At 47.0% G+C, this 25,140-nt stretch overlaps 1 protein-coding gene and 1 pseudogene across 1 annotated transcript; both read left to right on the top strand.

The window, feature by feature from the left end:
• The first annotated feature begins 1,061 nt into the window (after positions 1 to 1,061).
• Positions 1,062 to 2,929, top strand: LOC109943631 (CST complex subunit STN1-like; annotated as a pseudogene).
• A 14,832-nt stretch (positions 2,930 to 17,761) lies between these two features.
• LOC103635307 (heat stress transcription factor B-4d) lies at positions 17,762 to 20,759 on the top strand. The gene is made up of 2 exons (XM_008657795.4): positions 17,762 to 18,281; positions 19,840 to 20,759. The coding sequence occupies exons 1-2, from the start codon at positions 17,949 to 17,951 to the stop codon at positions 20,503 to 20,505; spliced, it is 999 nt and encodes a 332-aa protein (XP_008656017.1). The 5' UTR covers positions 17,762 to 17,948; the 3' UTR covers positions 20,506 to 20,759.
• Positions 20,760 to 25,140: the final 4,381 nt, after the last annotated feature.

Raw genomic sequence — 25,140 nt, 5'->3', positions numbered from 1 at the left:
GGTCGGGCGGAGCGGAGTTCGCCGTCTTCCGGGTCTTAGCCCGAGTCCGAGCCCTGGGGTCGGGCGGAGCGGAGTTCGCCGTCTTCCGGGTCTTAGCCCGAGTCCGAGCCCTGGGGTCGGGCGGAGCGGAGTTCGCCGTGGCGCCTTTGGCAAGGCCTGACTGCCTGTCAGACTCACTCTGTCGAGTGGCACTACAGTCGGAGTGGCGCAGGCGGCGCTGTCCTTCTGTCAGACTGGCCAGTGGAGCGGTGGAGTGACGGCGGTCACTTCGGCTCTGCCGGGGGCGCGTGTCAGGATAGAGGTGTCAGGCCACCTTTGCGTAAAATGCCCCTGCAATTTGGTCAGTCGGTGTGGCGATTTAGTCAAGGTTGCTTCTGAGCGAAGCCAAGGCCTCGGGCGAGCCGGTGATGTGTCCGCCATAAAAAGGGGGCCTCGGGCGAGACGGAAGTCTCTCAAGGTCGGCTGCCCTTGGCCGAGGCTAGGCTCGGGTGAAGCGTGATCGAGTCACTCGTGTGGACTGATCCCTGACTTAATCGTACCCATCAGGCCTTTGCAGCTTTATGCTGATGGGGGTTACCAGCTGAGAATTAGGCGTCTTGAGGGTACCCCTAATTATGGTCTCCGACAGTAATAGAAGGCTTAACGACAATTTAATGACCATGTAATGGAACATAAATGTGCTATGTAGTACTATCCTACTGTTACTACTTTATCCAATTATCTTTGGTGTGTTGAATAGATGGTTAAATGATGCTAAAAATTTTGTAATGGTATTTAGATGGATATAGTTGACATTTGTATAATATAATATTTTGATAGATATATAATTTTTATGGGTACGGGTGACCCGATGGGTAACACATACCCACATGGGTATGAGTATGGGGTAAATTCATACCCGCTAATATATATGGGTAATATATATGGGTGACCCGATGAGATTATTTTGTGTCGTGGATATGGGTATGGGGTAGTAACACCCGAGGTGTATTTACCCATTGCCATCTCTACTTATATCCCGCTCCTTGCGCCGCCGACTCGCTTGCGTGGGCTGCGTCCTCATCAGGCTCCCACCTCCCGCCACCGACTCGCTTGCGTGGGCTGCGTCCGCATCGTCCTCATGACCTCATCAGGCTCCCACCTCCCGCCACCGCGCCTCTCGTTGTGCCGTGCGGCGGCGGCTGACGGTTCACGTGGATTGCAATCGATGCCAAGCTGCGCGCCTTCCCGCTCTACCGCTCTCGTGTAATTCTGAGTAAGGATTTATCCTTCCTTGATTGACTCTTGTGTCGGCTAACGGAGATTTGGGAATCGTGCTGTTGGAATATTTTGATTATATATTGCGTAAATTGATCTTTGTATCCAGCTGTTTAATCACATTGACGGGAGGCAGCAGTTTATTTTGTGTCTATAGGGTTAATTGTGGTTCCGGGAAAATTTGAAGTGCACTTTAGCTCTTCGATGGAAGGACCAACCGAACCAACAGAAACCGCGTTCATTGATACATGCCGGTGGTAGTTATCTACATTGTCATTCGATACAAAAATGAAAATCAGCAATGTAGAGTGTTCGCTGGGATTTGGATAACAGTCAGTATCAGGTTGAGGTCGTGATCTTTAGGGGGTGCCGAATTTGGCAACGTATCATGTGCGAATCAAGTTTCCGGACAAACTCCATACAAAACCAACTAACAAAAATCATAAAAAATTCTCAAAATTATTATAGATGTACATTATTGCATATTCTACTACTGTATAAAATTTAAATTTCAAATTTATCATATGTTAAGAGATACAAAAAGAGAAAATTATCTCAGAATTTTCTTTTTTTATCTTTTAATATATGATGAATTTGAAAATTTATACAATGCTAGAGTGGGTTTTGTTAGTTAGTTTGTATGGAGTTTGCACAAAAAGTACTTGTTTGCACCTGATATGTCTCCGTTGAATTTTTATTTTATGTTCATTCTATTTGTAAACAGCTATGAAGCTCCTGTAACATATGTTTCCTGAAATTCGCAGCATGGACCATCTTCTTCATCTTGTGCACGTCAAGAATCTTGCTGCAGATCTTCTCTCTTTAACCATACAGCACACTTTGCCACCGGCATTTCTCCGCTGTGGCCGTACGGTTGCTCGTGCGGAGCTTGTTGGAATTGTTGTCTCGTGCGGAGCTTGTTGGAATTGTTGTCTCGTGCGACCGCAGGGAGAAGTTCCTCCGCTTCCTGATCGATGATGGCACTGGCTGTGTACCATGCATCCTGTCGTTGAACCACGAATACTTGAATGCTAGCACATCCGATCCTCTGGGCCATCAGATTATGAGGGTCCGAGGAAAGATTGCCACATATCGTGGTGCAAATCCAAATTGCTGTTAGAGATGTGGTTCTGGAGAAGGACCTGAATTCGGAGGTGTTACATTGTTTACAATGTGTCCGCTACTCCGCTTGGCCAAGGAGTGCTATGATCTGCCACCACCTTCTGCTCAAGGTGGCACTTGAATGGGGTTTATCATGTGTAATATGTATAAGTTTATATCTGCATTTGCTGGAGACAATCTCTTATGACGCAATCAAGTTATGCATTATAGGCCCCGTTAATGAAATACATAATATTTATATTGGTTGCAGGTGGTTGGGTCGTTTCTCGATGCATATTGGATGATTTTTTTATAGCGTTAGCTCAAAACCTCCTCATATCCTCTATCTGGGGTACGGAGGTTGTTTTGTAAGGGATTCTCTTTCCTTTTTTTTTGTTAATACAAACATACGCAGCACTCCCACATGTTCGAGGAGAAAAAAATATTAGTTCGAGCGGGTTTACTTTGATTTAGTACTAGGGCTATTTACAAATTGCAATTGTATTAAGAAGTCTGGTGCAGTGGCATCTAGTGGTAAGATTCCACGCATGGGACCAGGCAATATCCATGTCCCAGGGGATGGTTATGTATTTATCTTTCAGCTCGAAGGCAAACTTTTATTTTTGGTTCTCACTTGTCAGCTTAAGTGCTTATTTTTCTGAATGACACTTATGACTACTCCCCCCGTTCCAAGTTTCACAATTTGGAACGGAGGTAATATCTGATTTCAGATTTTGTTCATTGAAGTATGTGCTTCAGTACTCAGTATGTCATATGGATGTCTTGCAGAAAGAGAATGGCTCCTGTTCTTCGGATTTTTTACTCCTTCCTCGTGGCCAATATTTCTGGCAATGGTAATACCATTCAACCTGCACCTAGAGGAATATAATTGATTGCATTGTGGCTTCTGAGGAGCTTAGCAAGGCTTAAGCCAAGTGTGCACAGCAAAATCTCGTTTTTCCTTGCTTTTGTAATTTTGTGTATTTACAGAAAGATGAAACAAGTCGAATATAATCCTGTATCCTCTGTTACTGTTCTATATTAGATAACTTCACAGTATCTGAATGATATTTCGGTGGTCATATTTGAATGTTGTTTGTTATGGAAGAAAGATGGTATTCTGGCACTATACAATACCAAGTTTTTATTGTCTTCCAAAAAAGTAGCTAAATGTTGCTGGCAGATTTCCCATCACAGTCTCTTTTGGATCTCTTTTCCCTTTCTTGATTGTGTACCAAAAGAAGTGCCATCTTTCACCATAAGGCCTTACATTTTCTGATGGTGACAAACTGACAATCCATCCCAAGTCAGTGTCATATTTACATACGTGATGCCATCGGAGTTGGAATCTGTTTAAATTCTAAAACATCGTTGGCTTTTACGACATATAACTTAACAAAAAGATGTAAACTAGCATGGTATTTGTGATGTCGTCCTTGAAGAATCTGTCACTCAATTTGAGTTTGAGCACTCAGTACTTATTTCTGTCACAACTGCAAGAAGAATCCTGCATTGTTCAAAGTATTTGCTACCTTGTCATTGTAATGCATCGTTCTTCTCTGTAAAGACAGATTTTATCTTTAGCTATAACATCTCCATCTGTAGGATAGCATTCTCTTTTATTTCTGAAAGGGCAACATTCTTGTAGTAGATAGAAGTTAAGTTACTGTATAGTCATAACTTTAAGAAAACTCCTCGTCTTTAGAGGTCATGGACAGCTTTTGATCCAGAATGAACCCATTGGGTCCATAAAGTTGGCACCTTCTGATGATTCCCGCTTGCCTTTTTCTCCTCCTCTGCTGCTTTATCCATGGAGATCTAAATCTTTACATCAGAATCTGCTGAGACCACCTGAAGGGAGGCATATCAAAAGAGGAGCTTACTAGTACAATCATTGCTGGCAACATTCTTCAGTCACTTGGTTGATTCCCTGCATATGCATATCCCTACAGGCTTTTTCTAGCACGCCCTAGAGACAGCCCAGCCCATGTTATTATGTCGCTAGTAAATTGTCCAATCTTCTACACTGTCCTTTTCTAACGTTTCAGTAAGCCGCTCGCATGCTTTTGGATACATTGATGGTAGGTCATTTATGTCGGAAATATGTTGGGCTGTCATCATGCATGTGTGCTTATAATCTCATATGCAAAATGGAATTCTATCCTTATAGTCTCAAAATGAATATTAGTATATTTTCTGTTTGGTGTTTGTGTCTGTATATGTACACCTGATCCTTATGCCCCTCACTACCGGAATCAGAGCCTTTGCCGAGTGCCGGACGCTTTGCCGAGTGCCTTTTCTCGGGCACTCGGCAAAGACGGCTTTGCCGAGAGCCGCACTCGGCAAAGCTTGGCTCTCGGTAACGAGCGTCTTTACCGAGCGTAGGACACTCGGTACAGGTCCACACTCGGCAAATCCATGTTTGCCGAGTGTCAAACACTCGGCAAATGGGGCTCTCGGCAAAGGGCCGTCAGCGGCCGTCCCAAAGCTGACGGCCGTCAGTCTTTGCCGAGTGCCAACAGTCGGCTCTCGGCAAAGATGCTTCTTTGCCGAGTGCCGCGCATCTGGCACTCGGCAAAGGATGATTTACCGAGTGTCTTATCCAGACACTCGGCAAAGTATATTTTTATTTTTTTGATTTTGTCTCCCAAACTTTTTGTGTTATGTTCCTACACTATGTAGACCTACATGTATCATTTGTGGACAATTATAACATAGTTTTCAATCGTTAGTAGATTTAGTTCGTTTTTTGAAATTCTTCGGAAAATTCAAATTTGAACTGCAGGTCACTCGAAACTTGGAAAACCGTGCATGCAAAAATGATATTCATGTTACTTATCATAAGTTACGACCGATTTCAGAAGCGTACCGGAAACTTCGAGCAACATGCTCACTAAACATGGCCGTGAACTTGGCATCCACATGTTTAAAAATTGTATAAAACACAAACAAAGTCAGAAAATCATGAAACTTGTCCCCGTGTCATGATATCATATGTATAGGCTATGATAAAAAGTTTAGAGTATTTGGAGAAAGTTGTGAGACACTATCTGTAGAAACCTTCTAGATTCACATTGAAACTCTATGATTTCATGTGTAGTCCTCTTAGGTTTCTACACATAGTGTCTCACAACTTTCTCCAAACATTCTAAAATTTTTATCACAGCCTGTACATATGATATCATGACACGTGGACAAGTTTCATGATTTTCTGACTTTGTTTGTGTTTTATACAATTTTTAAACATGTGGATGCCAAGTTCACGGCCATGTTTAGTGAGCATGTTGCTCGAAGTTTCCGGTCCGCTCCTGGAATCGGTCGTAACTTATGCTAAGTAACATGAATATCATTTTTGCATGCACGGTTTTCCAAGTTTCGAGTGACCTGCAGTTCAAATCTAAATTTTCCGAAGAAATTCAAATAAACGAACTAAATCTACTAACGATTGAATACTCTGTTAAAATTGTCCACAAATGATACATGTAGGTCTACATAGTGTAGTAACATACCACAAAAATTTTGAGAGACAAAATCAAAAAAATAAAAATATACTTTGCCGAGTGTCTAATGGTTGACACTCGGCAAAGATGTGTAAGTTCATCTTTGCCGAGTGTCAGATGGCAGACGCTCGGCAAAGGATCCTTTGCCGAGTGCCACCGATCTGGCACTCGGCAAAGTTTATTTTAAAAATTAAAAAAAAACTTTGCCGAGTGCCAGATCACGGGCACTCGGCAAAGTAGGCGAATATACTTCGCCCGCACCCTTCTTCCTCCTTTCTTTCTCTGCTCTCGCTAACTCGCGCCGCCGCCGCCTCCCTGCGCTACCGCCGCCGCCCCGCACCGTCGCCGGCTCGCCGCCCCACCACGCCGCGCCCTCGCCGGACGCCCGCGCCCGCCCTCGCCGGCCCTCGCCAGCCGCGGCCGCCCGCGCCCGCCTTCGCCGTCGCCGGCCCTCGCCAGCCGCGGTCGCCTGCGCCCGCCCTCGCCGGCCCTCGCCGGCCCTCGCCCGCCTTCGCCGTCGCCGGCCCTCGCCGGCCCTCGCCAGCCGCGGTCGCCCGCGCCCGTCGCGCCCGTGCCCTCGCTCGCCGCCGCGCCGCCGCGACGCCGTCGCGCTCGTGCCCTCGCTCGCCCACGCCGCGCGCGCTCACGCTCGCCCACGCTCGCCCGCGCCCACGCTCGCCCGCGCTCGCGCCCACACTCTCCCGCGCCCACGCTTGCCCGTGCTCGCGCCCACGCCGCCGCGCCCACGCCCACGCCGCGCTCGCCCCGCCCAGGCCCGCGCTCGTCGTGCCGTGCCCGCCGTGCCCGCCCTCGCGCTCGCCGCAGTCGCGCCCGCCGTGCCCTCGCCCGCCAGGCGCCTCGCCCGCGACCCGTCGTCTCGACCGTGCCGAAACCTCTAAGGTGATTACTTGATTTATGTTATACGTGTATGATTTATATGAAATGATTAGTTTTAGTATTGTGGATTGCCGGCCATCGTGCCGTTGAATTATGCGTGGATGTCAGCCATCGTGCTGATAGTTTTATTTGCAGGATTTTGAAACCTCCCCGTGCAGGGGAGGTGCTGCCGAAATTTTCTGTTGCTAGGCTTTTGTATTAACAGACTTGTGTTTCTTTTTTACAGAGAAGATACTTGTCTTCCTAGCCGCTGCGGGTCTCCCTGCACCGCGTCCCGTCGCCACTGCACCGACCCGCCACAGCCCCACCAGCCTGACTCCACCGCCACCCTAGGTATAACCTCTACATCCGCATCATGGTCGTAGATCACCTAACCCAGTTAGGCGTCTCCCGTTCGAAAGTGATACGGTGTAGATATGCAGATCTTTGCATATCTACAAATGTATCAGTTTCGAATTGTCCACGTTTTTTGGACAGCCCGCGGTTGCGTAGATGGTGTTAGTTTCCATGCTCTACTCCGGTCCGAGAAAGAGTTTCGGCGTCACCTCCCTGTTGTTCTCCGGACAGTACACTCTCCCTGCCAGGACGTGTATCCGGAGAACAACGGGGAGGTGCTGCCGAAATTCTATCTCGGATCGGAGTAGAGCATGGAAACTAACTCCATCTACGCAACCGCGGGTGGGATTAGGACCTATACTCACCTATTAGAAGGTAGGAACGTAGTGTACATGCATTACATGTCTATATTAAACTATACTCGGTTATATATGTTAGAGGATGGAGGACCGTGAGTGGATGTACACGGGCCGCGTTCGACGTAATGATGTCACCCCAGAATGGATTAGGAAGACCGATGCTTTCGTGGAACGGGCATATGGCGAAGCTGCTAAAGGAGCTAGCCTAGTCCCTTGTCCGTGCAGCAAATGTGACAACCGGAAAAGAAAACCAAAGAAGGCCATGGTAGAACATATTTGGAAGAATGGATTTACGCCGGACTATACTCGGTGGATCTTTCATGGTGAAGCGCATCGCACGAGAGAGGAGGTGGTGAGACAACGCGTCGAGGATTACGATGCTGATGCCGGGGTAGCGGACATGTTGAACGACTATCACGAGGCACAGTTCGCCGAAGGACGTACGGAGGACGAGCCAGAGGCGACCGCAAAGGCATTCTACGACATGTTTGACGCGGCACAGAAACCCCTTCACGGCAAGACAAAGGTTTCTCAACTGGATGCCATTGGGCGTATAATGGCGTTCAAGTCGCAGTATAGCATGAGTCGAGACGCCTTCGATGGTTTGTTGACAGTTATTGGCAGCCTGCTTCCGGAGGATCACGTTCTGCCAAAGAGCATGTACGAGGCACAGAAACTCCTTCGTGCACTCAAGATGACGTATGAGCAGATACATGCTTGTCCGAAGGGCTGCGTCCTATTTAGGAAAGAACACACTGAGGCAAAGTACTGTCCGAAGTGTAAATCGTCTAGGTTCATGGAGGTAGACTCTGGTGATGGACAGAAGAGGCAGCTCGACATCCCCGTGACAATCCTACGCCACCTTCCGTTCATACCGAGGATCCAGCGTCTATACATGACAGAGGAATCCGCGAAACAGATGACATGGCACAAAAAAGGCAAACGATACAATCCTGACAAGATGGTTCACGCATCCGATGGTGAAGCATGGACCCACTTTGATGCCATTCACCATGAGAAAGCCAAAGAGGCTCGACATGTTCGTGTTGCGCTGGCCACAGATGGGTTCAATCCCTATGGAATGACCGCTGCCCCATACACATGTTGGCCCGTGTTCGTTATCCCCATCAATCTCCCCCCCGGCGTATGCTTTCAAAGACAGAACATATTCGTGTCGTTGATAATTCCTGGACACCCGGGGAATAAAATGGGCGTGTACATGGAGCCTTTGATTGATGAATTGGTCCGTGCTTGGGAGGAAGGGGTATGGACGTACGACCGAGCTACGAAGACAAACTTCAAAATGCATGTTTGGTACCAGTACTCCATGCATGACTTTCCGGCGTATGGGCTATTTTGCGCCTGGTGTGTTCACGGTAAGTTCCCATGCCCAGTTTGCAAGGAAGCTCTTAGGTTCATTTGGTTGAAGAAGGGTGGCAAATATTCGTCATTCGATAAACATCGACAATTTCTCCCTCCTGACCATGCATTCCGACAAGACATCAAGAACTTTACGAAAGGTGTCGTGGTGACAGACCGCCCACCTGCAATGATGACTGGTGCCGAAGTTCGCGAACAGATAGATGGTCTCGTGGCCAACCCAGAAGGTGGTTTTGTGGGATATGGTGAGCAACATATGTGGACACATAAGTCGGGCTTGACTCGGCTCCCCTATTATGATGACCTGGTCCTTCCACACAACATTGACGTGATGCACACTGAAAAGAATGTCGCCGAGGCACTTTGGGCGACAATTATGGAGATTCCTGATAAGTCAAAGGATAACGTAAAGGCAAGAGTGGATCTGGCAGAGTTATGTGATAGACCAAACCAAGAGATGAAGCCGCCTAGTGGTGGTAAGACATGGAGAAGGCCTAAGGCCGATTTCGTCCTGAGCAGGGCCCAGAGGAAGGAAGTACTACAGTGGATCAAGATGTTAATGTTCCCTGATGGGTATGCAGCTAACCTTAGTAGGGGGGTGAACTTATCTACTCTGCGAGTCTTAGGGATGAAGAGTCATGACTTCCACATATGGATTGAACGAATTCTTCCGGCGATGGTTCGAGGCTATGTCCCTGAGCATGTCTGGCTAGCGCTTGCAGAGTTGAGCTATTTCTTCCGCCAGCTTTGTGCAAAAGAGTTAGCTCGGACCATGATTGCAGACTTGGAAAGGATGGCACCCGTGTTACTGTGTAAGCTGGAGAAGATCTTTCCACCCGGCTTCTTCAATCCGATGCAGCATTTGATTATTCATCTCCCATATGAGGCACGAATGGGGGGGCCCGTGCAGGGACGTTGGTGCTATCCAATCGAGAGATGTCTAAAGAGTATCCGAAAGAAATGTAGAAATAAATGCAAAATCGAGGCTTCCATTGCAGAGGCATACATACTGGAGGAGGTGTCAAACTTCACAACAACTTACTATGGTGACAAACTGCCGAGCGTGCATAATCCACCCCCTCGTTACAATGATGGCGGCAATGAATCGAACCTCAGCATTTTTCGAGGGCAACTCGGAAGCGCGAGTGGTTCGACCACCAAGACCCTGAGACATGAAGAGTGGCGCCATATCATGCTATATGTATTGACCAACCTTGAAGAGGTGACGCCATACATGGAGCAATTTCTTCATGAATTCTGGCGTCGATCAAGGGACCCAACTCCACAGGAATATGATACCCTTCTTAGAAAGGGTGCGGGAAATGGATTGCCCGATTTCATTTCCTGGTTTAAACATAAGGTACGTGCTTAGTTTGTTATTCCAAGTTGCTCTTACGTGCGAATAATATAACAATCTAGCGTGTTTGAACTTGCAGGGCCAAAGAGAGCCGTCTATGAGTGCCGAGTTGAGACAAGTAGCCAATGGCTTTGCCTATAGGGTCAGGAAATTTTCTGGGTATGACATCAATGGATACCGTTTTCGCACAACAAGCTACGACCAAAGTCGGCCCAATCGAAAAACCACGTGTTCTGGAGTCTTTACGCCCGGGCTTGACGAGGTCGAGTATTATGGAAGAATTGAAGAAATATATGAACTCAATTTTTATGGTTCCAAACCTCTTACTCCAGTGATATTCAAATGTCATTGGTTTGACCCTGAAGTTACGAGACGGACACATTCTAATCTTGGGATAGTCGAAATTCGACAGGATTCCACCTTAACAGGAGACGATGTCTACATTGTGGCCCAACAGGCCACACAAGTGTATTATCTTCCATATGCGTGCCAAACGAAACAACATCTTAAGGGTTGGGATGTTGTGTATAAGGTATCACCGCACGCTAAATTACCTGTTCCAAACGATGAAGATTATAACTTAGACCCGGACACATATGACGGAGAGTTCTTCCAAGAAGATGGGCTCGAAGGGCAATTTGAGATAGACTTAACCGAAGCGATCGGAATGGAAGTAGATATTGAAATGGTTGTTGATGACGAGGATGATGAGGTGCAAAATGAGAATGACTTAGAAATACTTGAAGGCAATGCCAATGACGAAGTTGCGCCTTCAGATGATGTTGACTATGAAATGGTTGATAGTGATGATGACACTTATGATCCGGCTAACCCGGACACATATGAAGATTATTTTTAATCGATGTAATGCTATATTTCATTTATTTTGCATATGTTTCTAAATACATATTTTTTTATCTGTGCTTAATTGTTTACTCTTAATTGCAGGTTGTTGGACAAAGATGGTGGGCGGTGGGACGAGGACGAGGAGGGGGAGGGGGAGGGGGAGGAGGAGCACCCGTAGGACGGAGGAGGAGGCGCAGCAGGACGACGCCGTACAGCAGCAGGTGGAGCAGCAAGCCGCTGTCGATGCGGCACAGCAGGACGACGACGATGCGGCGCAGCAGGACGACGACGACGACGACGCCGCTCAGCAGGACGTCTCAGGTTCTGGCTCCTCAGGTTCGAGGAGTATCTACCTGCGAGGTCCCGCGAGCCTACCTAAGCGACCCATACTTCGTGACAGACGTCCGCTCATACGACCCGATGGAGAGAGGTAGGTAACTTTAGATGCTGTTGCTGCTTTTTCATATTATATGTTCAAATTAATAATAGAAACTAATACTTCATCTTAATCACTTGGACAGGTCTTGGATGGTTTTGGAGACTGCAGGGGGTCACGGCCGCAACCCCAATGGCATCCTCGGCCTTCTATGCCGGGAACACTTCCCTGGACTTGTCGAGTACGCCGGAGTGACGAGCCCAGCATACACCTTCGACCACTACGCCGTCGCCCCCGATGCAGTAGATCGGGACGGCAGACAATTCAACAACAAGGCGGAGCGGGTCAAGCAAGAGTTGTGGGTAAGTCTTCCTCGCACTATATTGTTTAATAAGTCGCATTTGTTGCATATTCTTTAAATAATGTATGGATACATCGTCTTTGTATGTAGGATTTCTTCAGGTGCGATGCTGGATACGAGGCCAGGGCGGATGTGGTGTCTACGACGTGCTGTAAGAAGCTCGTCGTGGACATGCACTACGAGGCGCGCATCCAGGCCATCGTCACTTACCACGGCTCCGTCCTTGGGGAGAAGGTGAACAAGAAGGACGCCCGAACCATGTCATTGACTGCAGACCAGTACTTGCAGGTAAATACAAAACTTTATTATTGGTACTAAATATGCTTATTCTTATCTTCTGATATGCGGTGTACTTATATTTTTTTAGATGATTCCTCATTGGTGCGCCGCGCATCCTGAGTGCTGGGAGAAGATGGTGCAGAGGTGGTGCTCGTCTGAGTGGGACGAGGCGCACAACGCTAGCCGGGAACGGCGTTTGCTGATGCAAGGTCCCTCCCACCATCAAGGCAGCCGCAGCCTGGGCAAATACGCGGAAGCATGGGTACGCGCTCTTTTTTATTTAGGTATATAACTTTCGATTAGACATGATTTCTAACCATATCGTTGGTTTTCTCGCAGTCGGCGGCACATGGTGGCGCGCCTTGCTCCACGTTCTCGGCATATGCCATGGCCCACAAGGGGAAGGCGACGTCCGACGTCACCTACAACCCGGATGACGGGCCCGAGGCGTACACCAACCCCGCCATCCACAGCCGACTCAGTGAGTACACCGCAATGGCCAAGGAGGTCCATGGGCCAGATTACGATCCGAGGACCGAGGACATCGACGGAGATGTCCTCATGAGGGTCGGAGGAGGCAAGAGGCATGGGCGGTACTGGATTGCCGACGGGGCAATCGACTCGTCCTCCACTCCCACTCTCTCTCAGGTGCGAGCAAGGAGCACGAGCGCGAGCCCAGCCATACGACCTCGGCAGGACACCTCACAGCATCGTATCCAGCAACTCCAGGTTATTCCTTATCTATTCATCGTTCATTAATTTTTATATATCTTCTCTTTGCATTATCGTAACATTAGGGCGAAATATTACAGACTCAGCTAGATGATGAGAGGAGGCAACGTGAGGAGCTGGAGAAGAGGATGGCGGAGATGTTCGCGTACATGCAGAGCCTTGGCGCCGCACAGGGTCATGCTCCACCACCTCCGTTGTTCCCTGCAACTGACCCTGCTGAGTTCACTACTCCTGTGAGTATCAAAATTTTAGTACTGCATGATATATATTCATATGTTCTCACACATACAATCTACTCTCTATGCAGGGTCAATCGGCGGCGTCGAACAACCCTCATGCTTCGTCCAGCCCTTCGCCGAACCAGTCCAGATGCCCACCTCGTTGATGATCCAGACTTGGTCTTGTGAGTGTTGGTGATGTTTGGCTAGACTTGGTCTTGTGAGATACTTGGTGATGTTAGTGATGATCCAGACTTATATCTGTTTTGTGATGATCCAAACTTATATTTGTGAGTGTTGGTGATGTTAGTTATACTTGGTCTTGTGAGATACTTAATGAGACTTATGTGCTGTGAAACCTGATTTATGTGGTGATATTTGTGATATATATGGTGTTGATGATAAATGTGTTGATTCTGTGATGCGAATGATATATAATGTGATGTGAATGATATATATCTTTTGTTTGTTTGGATGGAACAGCAAAAACAAATAAAAAAGGGACATCCTGGTCACTTTGCCGAGTGTAACACTCGGCAAAGGTCGCTTTGCCGAGTGCTATGACCATGGCACTCGGCAAAGAAGGAAACCTGGGAACCGGTAAAGCCATCTTTGCCGAGTGCTGACCATGGCACTCGGCAAAGAAGGAAACCTGGGAACCGGCAAAGATGTCTTTGCCGAGTGCCGTTGCCAAGGCACTCGGCAAAGGGACTGGCAAAGGGGCCCACTGGAGGGTTCTTTGCCGAGTGCCAGTCCACCAGACACTCGGCAAAGAAACCTCCTTTGCCGAGTGCCTACTAGGGCTCTCGGCACAGAGACTGGCTGTGGGGTCCACTAGACCAGTCTTTGCCGAGTGTCGCCGTTGGCACTCGGTAAAGGATCCGTCACCGTCACTTGGCGCCGTGACGGTGACTTTTCTTTGCCGAGTGCCAAATGGCACTCGGCAAAGTCTTTGCCGAGTGCCCGACAAAAAGTACTCGGCAAAGAAGCTGTTGCCGATGTACAGTTCGCCGAGCGTTCTTTGCCGAGTGTTACACTCGGCAAAGGCTTTGCCGAGTGTAAAATAGCCTTTGCCGTGTGTTTAGAACACACGGCAAAGAAGCTGATTCCGGTAGTGCCTTGGCGGAATGTGCATGAATGAGGTTGAGCTGAATAATGGTTTGGTGTACCATTATATTTTATATGTAGTTTCAGATCTAGAAATAAGCTCCAAAGGGTACACATTGCACATTCCATGACTCTTCAAAGTTCAAAAGACTGTCATTATTATCTTTACCCAGGGGGTCAATAAAAGTCTCTGGGTCTTTGGATAAGCAGGATGCCTGAAAATTAAATCAGAGACCTGTTCAAGACCAGGTTGCGAGATGGGGATCCACAAATATCATGGTAAGTGCAGATACCTATATTCGTTCTTTGGTTTCCTTTTGTGACCATGTTTAAATCTACTAATCGTGTTGCTAAAAATTGCTGTTAAGATGTTGTACTTTCCCAATTATGTTTTTTTTCTAATCCTGCAAAAAAAGTGGTGGACAGGGTCTACTGATTGCCCTTAAAAAAACCTGGAGAAGTATTCTCTTGTACTCTATTCTATAAATTGTGGAATCCAGTCTTTCTCGGTTCCCTACTGTCTACATCATATTCAGTATATACTATAGTTGAGAAACTTTTTTTTTGAAGAAATAGTTGAGAAAAATAATTATAAGTTCAGAAACATGTGACTCCATGTGGTGTAACAGAAGAAGACGGACAGACTGCCACTGGAGATCTCAGCAATGCAGCCGTGTCTGTGTGTGTTTGAGATAGATAGATAGAGAGAGAGAGAGAGAGAGAGAGAGAGAGAGGTGGCAGAGTGTATATGTGTGTGTGTGTTGGAAGCTTCATGCTCATGAGCCTGGTGTCAACTGTCAACTCACGTGTGCAGTGCACGAGCTTGGACTCATGCCTGGTGGACACTGCCTCCCAGTCCCAGCAGCACCCATATATGTGGGCAGAAATAATTAGTGTGCCGGCAGTGGCGCATGCATGCGCTTGTTCTGCGCGCTGCTCAGGCTCAGCTGTGCGCCCGCGCTGCATTCCTGTCTCTGTATATATATCTGGAACTGGAAAACTGATATTGACGTCGCACATGCATGCTAATAATATAACATAACATATAATAATGTCTGCATTGCTGTGTATGCAAGCTTATTATTATGTGCAGGGCCAGGGAAAAGGTGTTGTCTTGAAACGAATGGAAAAGGGGGCGGTTGCTTTGGTAAAAACTTGATGATTATCTTATCTAAAGATATGATATATCGATCTCCTCGTGGTAATTAAGCTGTAAGCATCAGTTCTATTATCATTTGCCAATGCTAATTTGTTGCCGTTTCTTTTGTTTCGGAATGCACATGTATTAGTGTTAACTATTGCTTTGCAGAGGCTTTCGAAGACATGCATGGTAACTAGCTGCTAGTGTCTGCCTTCAATCCCTTGGGTTGCAGCTGACAGTGAGCAAAGTATAGCTCTTGTTTTCTACTAGTCCTCTCTAATAAATCACTAGTCACCGTCCTTTGCTCTTAACATATTCAGTCACTCAGTATAAACCGCTCACTTTGTTCCCTTATTTTGTTTAGATGCTTTTCCACGACACGGTCACATCCAGCTTTTCACTGGATTTGGTTTTCAAATCCTTGTTCCTGGCTGGAATCGATATGAAACATACATGTGGTTGATGTCTTTGATAGGTAGCTAGTCTGGCTTTGTTCATCGGATATTATGCTCTACAAATCTCTACCTGCGCTGAGATGAGTGTGGGGTTGATTGGCTGCAGCGTACGTGGCAGCACTACTGGTTCACCTGCACGTCTCCTCTCCTCACCCATAAGATGATGTCGTCCTTTGTTTTATCAATGCAGAAACATCTAAATCTAGTGCCAGCAGCGGCCTTCCTGTTCCTCTCTGTATTTGTCTATCTCCTACAGCAGCAGCTAGCCTCTTGTTGGCAGCATGAGATAGAGAGAGGTCATGCAGCACAGGCGACATGCGGTGCGTGTGTAAACAGTTTGGAAAAAAAAGAGTGGTAGCGGTAAATTCGAATCTTTATTACACCCTCCTTTATGAGCACTGACTTTAATCAGGTCTCCCTTAATGCGCTGCACCCTGACCCACGTACGTCGCTCACAAAGAGGAAATGTTCTCTGAAAAGTTTCCCTTGGTTCGCTATGCTGGTACCCTCCTCGATCAGTCCTCACCTTTGAAGTTGAGCACCTTTACTCTCCTCTGACTATATTTTTGTTCCTGTTTACATTATTTAGGTTTCCTGCTGGGAGTCTTTCAAGCTAGGTCTTGAGTCTTGACAAAATGAGATTATCCTGTTTATATTATCTAATACGTATATCGTTAATATATGTAACAGGATGATCCACGCATCTTATCATTTCTCTCTTGAGTCTTTCCTAGCTATCATGCATGCATGGGAGCAGCTTTGTCATGCATGTATATATGGAACGCAGAATCGTCCGCCACTGCTTGGTTAGATCAAGCCAGATGTCAGCAAATAATGGAGGCAAATCCTGATCAAATCAAGGTGGATCTTGAACAGCTACTCTCTCTCTTCTGTACCACCCTTGGCAATGTTGTCGGGGATCTAGCGCACGGGAGAGAGAGAGAGAGCAAACAGAGAGGAAAGGAGTGAGGGGATTCAGTGAGATCGAGGCAACACATGTGATTCTGTTAGCAGAGAGAAGAAATGGGTATGGTGTGGCTGCTAAGAAAAATAGAGTTAGGGCTAGGAACTCCATTTTTCCAATGGAAAATAAACTAATTTTTCTTAGGAAAAATGAAAATCACTTAGAAAAATGAGGTTGCCAACAAACTAGCCGTTAGGGTAGGAGTGGCTCCAGGGTTTTTAACGTGTCGGCCGATGGTCGATGGATATAGGCTAGGATATTTTTAGAGGTCAGAATCTTTTAGCCCGCCATACATAAAATTGAGTTTATACAGGTTTAAGACATGAGGTCCGTCCCCAAACGTACATTATATTATAGCATTATATTATAGACGTTTCTTTATGCATGTTGGCCTTTGTGAATAAAACTAAAAGTTGTCTTCTAAAATCATTTTTGTTCTAGTGTACATGCGCGTAAGAAATACATTCATTGCTGACATAAATTGGAGTCAGCAAGTGATTGCTAGCACGTACGTACGTACGTCATATATACATATATATATATATATATAGCTGTGTCAGATATGATGATCGATCATAAGCGTCAGCTATCAATCACCTTTATCATTGCTGCTAGTGATTGAGAAGAACTTTGTTTGAACCGTTAGGGTTCAGCTGGCCGGCCGGCCGCTGCATCAATTTGTACTAGTGTATGTAGTTAAGACATGATCCATGCATATGCATGTACGGATATCGTGTAATTAAACGTTCGATTATGTTCATGCATGCATGGCGAGGAAGTGGAGTATCGACCAATTAACACCGGTGCGCTTATTGTACGTACAATCATGCAGTCACTGTACTACAAGCCATGAACAGCATGCAGCAGCAGGTGTCTATGTACACATACACATGCCATGGAATTCCTCGTGACCACTGAGCAGCCCTTCCTAAAAACCAAGTGGAGCTAGTGCGTGCAGGAGCAGGAAGCCACGCAGGCACAGATATCCATGCATATATGCATGCATAATGATGAGAGAGAGAGAGAGAGAGAGAGAGCACAGCAGCAGAGCAGAGGGCCGGACTGGACTGTGAGTCTGTGACCCACGCCCACCACCACAGCAAGAATATTTGAAGGTGGCGCGCTATGTGCGTGCATGTGTGCGCTCCAGTCTGAAGCTAATTAGCTTTAGGGAGAGGGCCGGGGCCTTCTTCTCTTCTGTCGTCTCCTTCATCTCTCTCGCACTATAGCAATCTAGCATAGAGCGCCTTTGCTCCTAGCTTGCCTCCTCTCGTCCCAGTCGATGATGGCGGCATTCCTCGTGGAGAGGAGAGGTGCGGCGCGCGGCGGTGGCTGTGGTGATACGACGACGGGGCGCGGTGGTGTCCGATCCATGGACGCCGACATGGGCATGAGCTCGCACGCTGCAGCTAATAAGCCGGCGCCGGGGCCGGCCCCCTTCCTCACCAAGACCTTCCAGCTCGTGGAGGACCACCGCACCGACCACGTCGTGTCGTGGGGGGAGGACGGCGCCACCTTCGTGGTGTGGCGGCCGCCGGAGTTCGCCCGGGACCTCCTCCCCAGCTACTTCAAGCACAACAACTTCTCCAGCTTCGTCAGGCAGCTCAACACCTACGTGAGTGCAATATATGTATATATATATATATATATATATATATATATATATATATATATATATATATATATATATATATATATATATATATATATATATATATATATATATTAATTAGCGGCGCATGCATGCTGAGGTTATGATCGAGTGTGTATTTAATTTATCTGCGTGTGTTATATTAATTAGTGCGCGCTAGCTTCTCCATCGTCGTTTGGATCCAATTTTGCTCTTGGTTTCATTTGGAAGCTCTAGCTTGTTTTCGACGACGACCCTGTGTGCCACCCGAATGGCGCTCTGACGTTCTGAAGCTATGGTTTTGGCGCTCTTGGTAGATAGCCTTTTTCATTTGAAGCCACAGCAGCATTGCTGAGCCTGACTGCCTGAGATCTTAGCGTGTGGCTGTGCTGTCAAGTTAGCTGCATGCATGCAGCCTGCAAGCGTCGTCTGGCATCGGTGGGCCGGGGCGAGAAGGTGAGTGTCACATGCATAATGCATGTCTGATGATTTTATTTAAGACTACTGCGCGCTACCTGTTGGTTGGTGGTGAGTGGTGACTGCTGGTGACGACGTTTCATCATTTCCGTTTCGTGTTTCCTAGAACGTGACAAGAGATGTTGTTTGTTTCTGGGCACTGGCTGTGGGACAGAGAGGAGACATGTGCCACTGCCATATCTTGTTGCTGGATTTGAAATAAGCCACTGCTAGCTAGCTACTGTGCTTCTGTTTCCTGGCTACCTGCCTATTCAAAAAGAACAACATATAAGTATCTTCTGTATTTTGCCCATTATTTCATTGGATCTTTGATGAGGACTGAAGCTTAATTGGTTACGTTCTTTTCATTTTGAAACCTCAGTTCTCTTCTAGCGATAATATTGCCGTACCACCTGCATATTTCATTTCATGGTTTGAAGACGACCAAAACCTTTCACAATTGCCTTTGCAGCATCCATATCTTCTCTTTGCCCTCCTCATCTCATGGACAACCACAAGCACACCATGCATTCATTATGCACCGATGAAGAGAGAGTACATTTTCGCAGCGATGTTTGTCTCCCAATCATTCTCAGATAAGAGATTGACATGAACACTTGTTGCATATTTATTGTGTTAGTGACTTCATGTAGCACCAACTTTTACCAAGGTTTTAAATGCCTGGCTGAAGCTATAGCCTGCTACAACGCCTATATGTAGTTGTTTGAGGCAGATCAATCTTTTTGCGTCCGTATACAATTTAGGGCTTGTTCGGTTATTTTCAATCCATATGGATTGGAGGGGATTGATACGGATTGAAGGGGATTTTGACTTACTAGGGATTGAAACTCTCTGAATCCCCCTCAATCCATATGGATTAGGATATAACCGAACAAGCCCTTAGCGGGCTATAATCCGCTATATAGCTTCATTTAGCTTCGGGGTCATCCACTAATAAACGGCTTATAATAGCCCAAGATTTATAACATTTTATCATACTAGCTTCTGAGCTGTGAGTTGCGACAACTAGATATTTGAAGAACTTGCAGCATCCTTCAAGATAAGTAGGTAGCATTTTTTTTTGCAGGGTTTCAGGAAGATCGTGGCAGACAGGTGGGAGTTCGCCAACGAGTTCTTCAGGAAGGGCGCTAAGCACCTCCTCTCGGAGATCCACCGGAGGAAGTCCTCGTCGTGCTCGCAACCGCCGCAGAAGCTGCAGCCACCGCCGCTCCCTCAGCACCAGCGGCCTTACGACCTCAGCCTCTTCTTTCCGCCGCCGCAGCCGCCTCGGCATCCTACGTCGGGCTACCACGTCGTCCAGGAGGAAGACCACGGCCACGGCGGGAATAAGGACTTCCTGGCGACCCTGTCGGAGGACAACCGGGAGCTCCGGCGGCGCAACTCGCTGCTGCTGTCGGAGCTGGCCCACATGAGGCGGCTCTACAACGACATCATATACTTCCTGCAGAACCACGTGGAGCCGGTGCCGCCGCCACCGCCGGGGACGACGACGACCGCCGCCAGCTGCAGGCTGGTGGAGCTCGGCTCTGCCGACGACGCCTCGGCGGCACAGACGTGGAGGCCACGCCGCGGCGACGACGATGAGGCGCCGGTGAAGCTGTTTGGCGTGCGCCTGAACGACGGCAAGAAGAGGAGGGCACAACAGGTCGTGCCGCTGGAAGAAAAAGGTGGTGGTAATGATCAAGGTGAAGGCCTTGCCGATGGTGACCGCAAATGGCCATGGCGTTGGTGACGAGATGATCAGCGAGGTGAGAGTGAGACGTAGGTGATTGTTGCGTGTAGCGCGTAGACTAATTAATTTTCTAGATAGAGAAGCAGAGGTACGTACACGCTGCAGGGAGCTAGCTCGGTAGTCTACGGTTTATGTAATAAGTTTATTAGAATGCATGATTTTGATTTGTTTTCCCCTTTTACGCATTATGTATAGTCTCGACGATATGTGCATGCCATCACCAAGCTTTTCTCAAAGGAATGGTTTGGAGTTTACATTTGTTTAAACTGTTTTCACTAGTTTGACAAGTTAATTCGTTGACTATATACGAACTCACTCTTTAACATTTCAACTTATGTAGACAGTCGTTTAGACGTATTTAAGCCAACACCGGTTGCCCCGGTAAGTTTAGTCTGTCATTCTCGTTCTCCCTCCCCGCATAGCCCACACTCATTTCTATTCCCCCCACACCGTCCACGTCCAACTAAAATTAAAAAACAAAAGGAATTCAAACCCGCACCCCCTCATGTCAATGAGGGCAGTAGCTACCGTTACACCACATGTGTGTTTCTATCTCATCTATAACAGTAAAAACATCTATTACATCTCTTCTCAAACTCACCTGCTACCCTTGCACAATACGCAGTAGTAGATAAGTATCACTGAGATTCTTAAATTATATTTTTGGATAGAGGGAGTAGTATATTTAAAGAACAACCTTGCATGCAATTTCTTTTGTTTGAATAATGTTTTCAACTTAAATTCCTTTTTTTGCATGCGTGGCAATTTATTCTCCGTAATATTTAATCTATGGATCTAAGTTGTGAGTCATTTTCATAAACCAACGTCAAGGATGAATCCATATTTCTTACTTGGAAACCCCGAACAAACACCGCTAGCAGGAGGCGCTCGCGTTGGCGTCGCTCATCGACGACGAGAAGAAGCTTGGCGACTGCCAGTTCAACCTCTGGATGCAGTCATATGTGGTCGCATGCACCGCTGTGGACGACAAGCTCTAGCGCAGCCGCCGCTTGGACGCGATCCAGAGCGGCTGCACTGCACTATCCATCATCAAACATGGAGACCTCATGGTCGTCGCCAACGTCGGTGACTCTCGGGTTGTTCTGGGCGCTGCATCCGACGATGACACCATCACACTGTCCAGCTCATCATCCACCTGAAGCCCAACCTACCACGTGAGCCGCTACTGACCGGACATGAATTATTGTGCGCTAGAACGACTGTTGTTGCTGACGTTGTGTGAGTGCCCTCGAACATGATGTATGCAGAGGAGTAGCACATCTGATGGTGCAACGACTAGGTTTACTACCTCGCTGATGAGTCCGTGGTGCACTTCGTCTGGCAGCCCAGCCAAGAGTCGTCGGGACTCGCTATGTCGCGCATGTTCAACAACTACTATATCAAGGACTGTGACGTCATCTCAGCGTCGGAGGTGACGCAGAGGAGGACCGACAGCAATGAACAGTTCGTCATTCTCGCCACCGTCGGGGTAGCTTTTATACCCGCCTGCCTTTAATTCTCTTCGCATACACACACTTTCCTTTTTGTTTAAACAAGCGCGTATGATGGTGCGTGCCTGATGACTGACGATGTATGAGGGAACTTCTTCTGGCAGGTGTGGGACGTGCTCTCCAATGATGAGACCATGCAAATCGTGGCATATATTGAAGTTTGCATGGCACTGATGGTTGTAATATAGTGGTGAAATAGCTAGATTAAAATAAAAAATTTATGTATGGCCATGATCACAAATGGATTATGAAACCTTTTTCCACAACAGTATAACACACATTTTGTATATAAGTTATTATGGTATTATATGTTTCCGTTGTAAAGCATGGGCATCACCTAGTAACTATAGATGGCTAAAATGCATCGTGTCTAGCGGTCTAGTCCAAGACACGACCCGTTTAAGGATGTGTTTGGTTGTGGGGCAGCTCGGGACAGGCAGGACAAGAACATCCCCTGACATCCTCTCTCGTCGCTCTAATTTTGAGGGACAACTGGGGACAACATTGGAATAGTCATGTTACAACCTTTGACCTTAAACCAAACAACCTTATTTAAGTGTCTGTCCTATCTCATCCCATTCTGTCATTACAACCAAACGCACCATAATAGTGTCTGGGTTGATTCGGCACGAGGACCGTGTCGTGCTTGGGCCGCTGACTCGACCCGTAGTGCCAGCTCGATCCATCATGATTATATATTTTTTATTTCACAAAAATACAGTGTATATGTATTTACAATTTATATTCGTTATTTATCACAACCTGATGTATGTTCTACTGGTTATTTGGCTTTAGCTAGCGTCTCCACAAGCACGTGGGTTCGAACCCAACTTCAGCAGTGTTATTTGTTGTTTTCCATTGATTTGACCAAAAAGTCTAGGCTAACGGGCCAGTTCGACATGGTCATCAGGTCGGTGTGCCGTGGTCTATGGGAGCCACGCCCGTTTGGGCATCTATATGTATAACCCACCTAATGGTTTGTTAGGTTATTTCTGTTCCATGTGAATTGTATGGGATTGAGATGGATTTTGACTTGGATTTAAACCGAATTAATAACATCCAATCTATATGGATTCATGTCAAAACGCGAACAAGCCCTAAATGGCACGTATCTCTAAGTTTAAGATACAGTTTCACCCATATAACCCACATAAACTAGCCTTGTCTTGAGGTATTCTAGTGAATAATTAATATGCAAAGATACAAGGCTTAGATACATTGGATTGTACGAACTAGTTTCTTAGATATATCTAACGCTTGGAAAACCACAACATAGTATCTAGATTGTACATAGCAAGCCAATAAACCAACTCATTTATCTTTCTCTCAACCCTAAGTGACAAGAGAGCACCTTATTTTCTCTACTACATGCCATTAATGATACCACACCCAACACATGTGAGTCGTCAGTCGTCACGCGCATATATATATATATCCCTCCTCTTTCTCTCTCCTTTGCTATCCCTCCACACAATCCATCTTGTGCTCTACAACTCTACTCAAATTAGTGGATTTTGATTTCGTGGAGGCATCACACATAGGCCCCTCACTGGTGGCAAAGTCGATGCGCCTCACCAAAGGCAACATGGCTGAGGAGCTCCATAGGTGTGTGGGAGGTCCCATTCCTCTCTCTCTCTCTCACACAACCATTGACACAGAGGACACGTGACATGGGTTGGTGAGATACAAGTTTGGTGGCACTAGACATATCCAACTAGGCGAGTGCTTTAGTTTCTCTTTTGAGTTTAGACTACTAGCACTACCCCTCATGTGTAATCTCTGTCTCTCAAGAGTCAAGGCAAGTAGGTCAAGGGCATGCTGAGAGCACCTAGAGGGGATGAATAGGTGATCATGTAATAACTTAACTAAAAACAACAAGCTTGGTCTATAGATGGGGTTAGTGAAATTTACAACCAAGTTCAATGGAGAATAAAAGGAGGATTTCTTCACTTAGTTGCTCTCACAAGATGTGTATTGAAAATAGAGCAATAATGAAAGTGAAGTGGAGAGCTCGAAAGAACAAAATTGCAATGAAAGAAAGTAGACAATGAGACACGACGATTTATCTCATGGTTCAGCTGAGGCCTACCTCCATGTTGTGATGTCCCAATGTACGAGGGTTGCAATCAACCCCTCCTAAGTGATCCAGAGATCAAACTTGAGTACCACAATTGTCTTCCTTATAGTATATTTCCGTTTGTGAGGAATCTCCACAAGTTGGAGTCTCTCACACCTTACATAGTATGATCACAATCAAGAAAAAGGGTAAGGGAGGGAGTAGCAACACACACAAGAGCAGAAGTACAGCAGGACCACGCACACAAGTGAGAAAAAGAGCGCACGAATGAAAACCGACAGAGTCTCAACTCAAAGCATGCTCAAAATCTCTCTCGAATGAACCAAAGCATGATTGAAGTCTCAGAGTTTGTTGTATGCTCTTGTGATGTTCTGGTGTGTTGCACGGGTATCGCTCTATGGCACCCAGGAGGTCCTTTTATAGCCCCAAGGAGCCTAGGAGCCGTTGGTTCTTCATTTGGAAAGGAATCAACCTTCCCTATGTACGTGCATCAGATTTAACAATCAACGATATGTTTCCTTTAATGGTCGAGCTGACCGTTGTGTGCCTTTGGTCGTCTGTCACACCGAACAAGACACAAAGAACCTAAGCCACGACCCGCCCTAGGCCACGATCGATGCAGTCACGACCCGCCCGAGGTAGCGATGACACGGCCGAGGCAGTCATGACTCGCCTGAGGTCACAACTCGCTTGAGGCAGCATCTCGTCGTAGTCGCGACTCGCCCAAGGCTAATCCCTCAACGCAGTCATGACACACCCGAGGACAATCTTGGCGGGATACGTCGTTCCGATTCGCTCGAGGCCAACCTTGATGGGGAATGTAGTTTTGATTCGCCCGAGACCAACCTTGGCGGGAGACGTTGTCATGGTTCGCCCGAGCGCATCTCTGACTCGCTTGAGCACAGTCCCGATTCACCCGAGCGCAGCTCCGATTTGCCCGAGCTCGTCACCGACTCGCCCATGCTCATCTTTGGCTCACCCGAGCGCATCTCCGACTCGCCTGAGCGCGTCTTGGGTGACTATCCGGTGAGACCGAGACTGGCCCAA

The sequence above is a fragment of the Zea mays genome, chromosome 1, assembly GCF_902167145.1.
Source record: "Zea mays cultivar B73 chromosome 1, Zm-B73-REFERENCE-NAM-5.0, whole genome shotgun sequence".
Taxonomy (NCBI): domain Eukaryota; kingdom Viridiplantae; phylum Streptophyta; class Magnoliopsida; order Poales; family Poaceae; genus Zea; species Zea mays.
Note: the sequence above shows the minus strand (reverse complement) of the source record. Positions and strands in the feature narration are given on the sequence as shown.

Excerpts from the sequence above, each read along its gene's own strand:
- LOC103635307 (XM_008657795.4), top strand. The coding sequence starts at position 17,949 with ATGATGGCGGCATTCCTCGTGGAGAGGAGAGGTGCGGCGCGCGGCGGT. Across the intron at positions 18,282-19,839 it reads TCAGGCAGCTCAACACCTAC|GGTTTCAGGAAGATCGTGGC; the intron begins GTGAGTGCAATA and ends TTTTTTTTGCAG.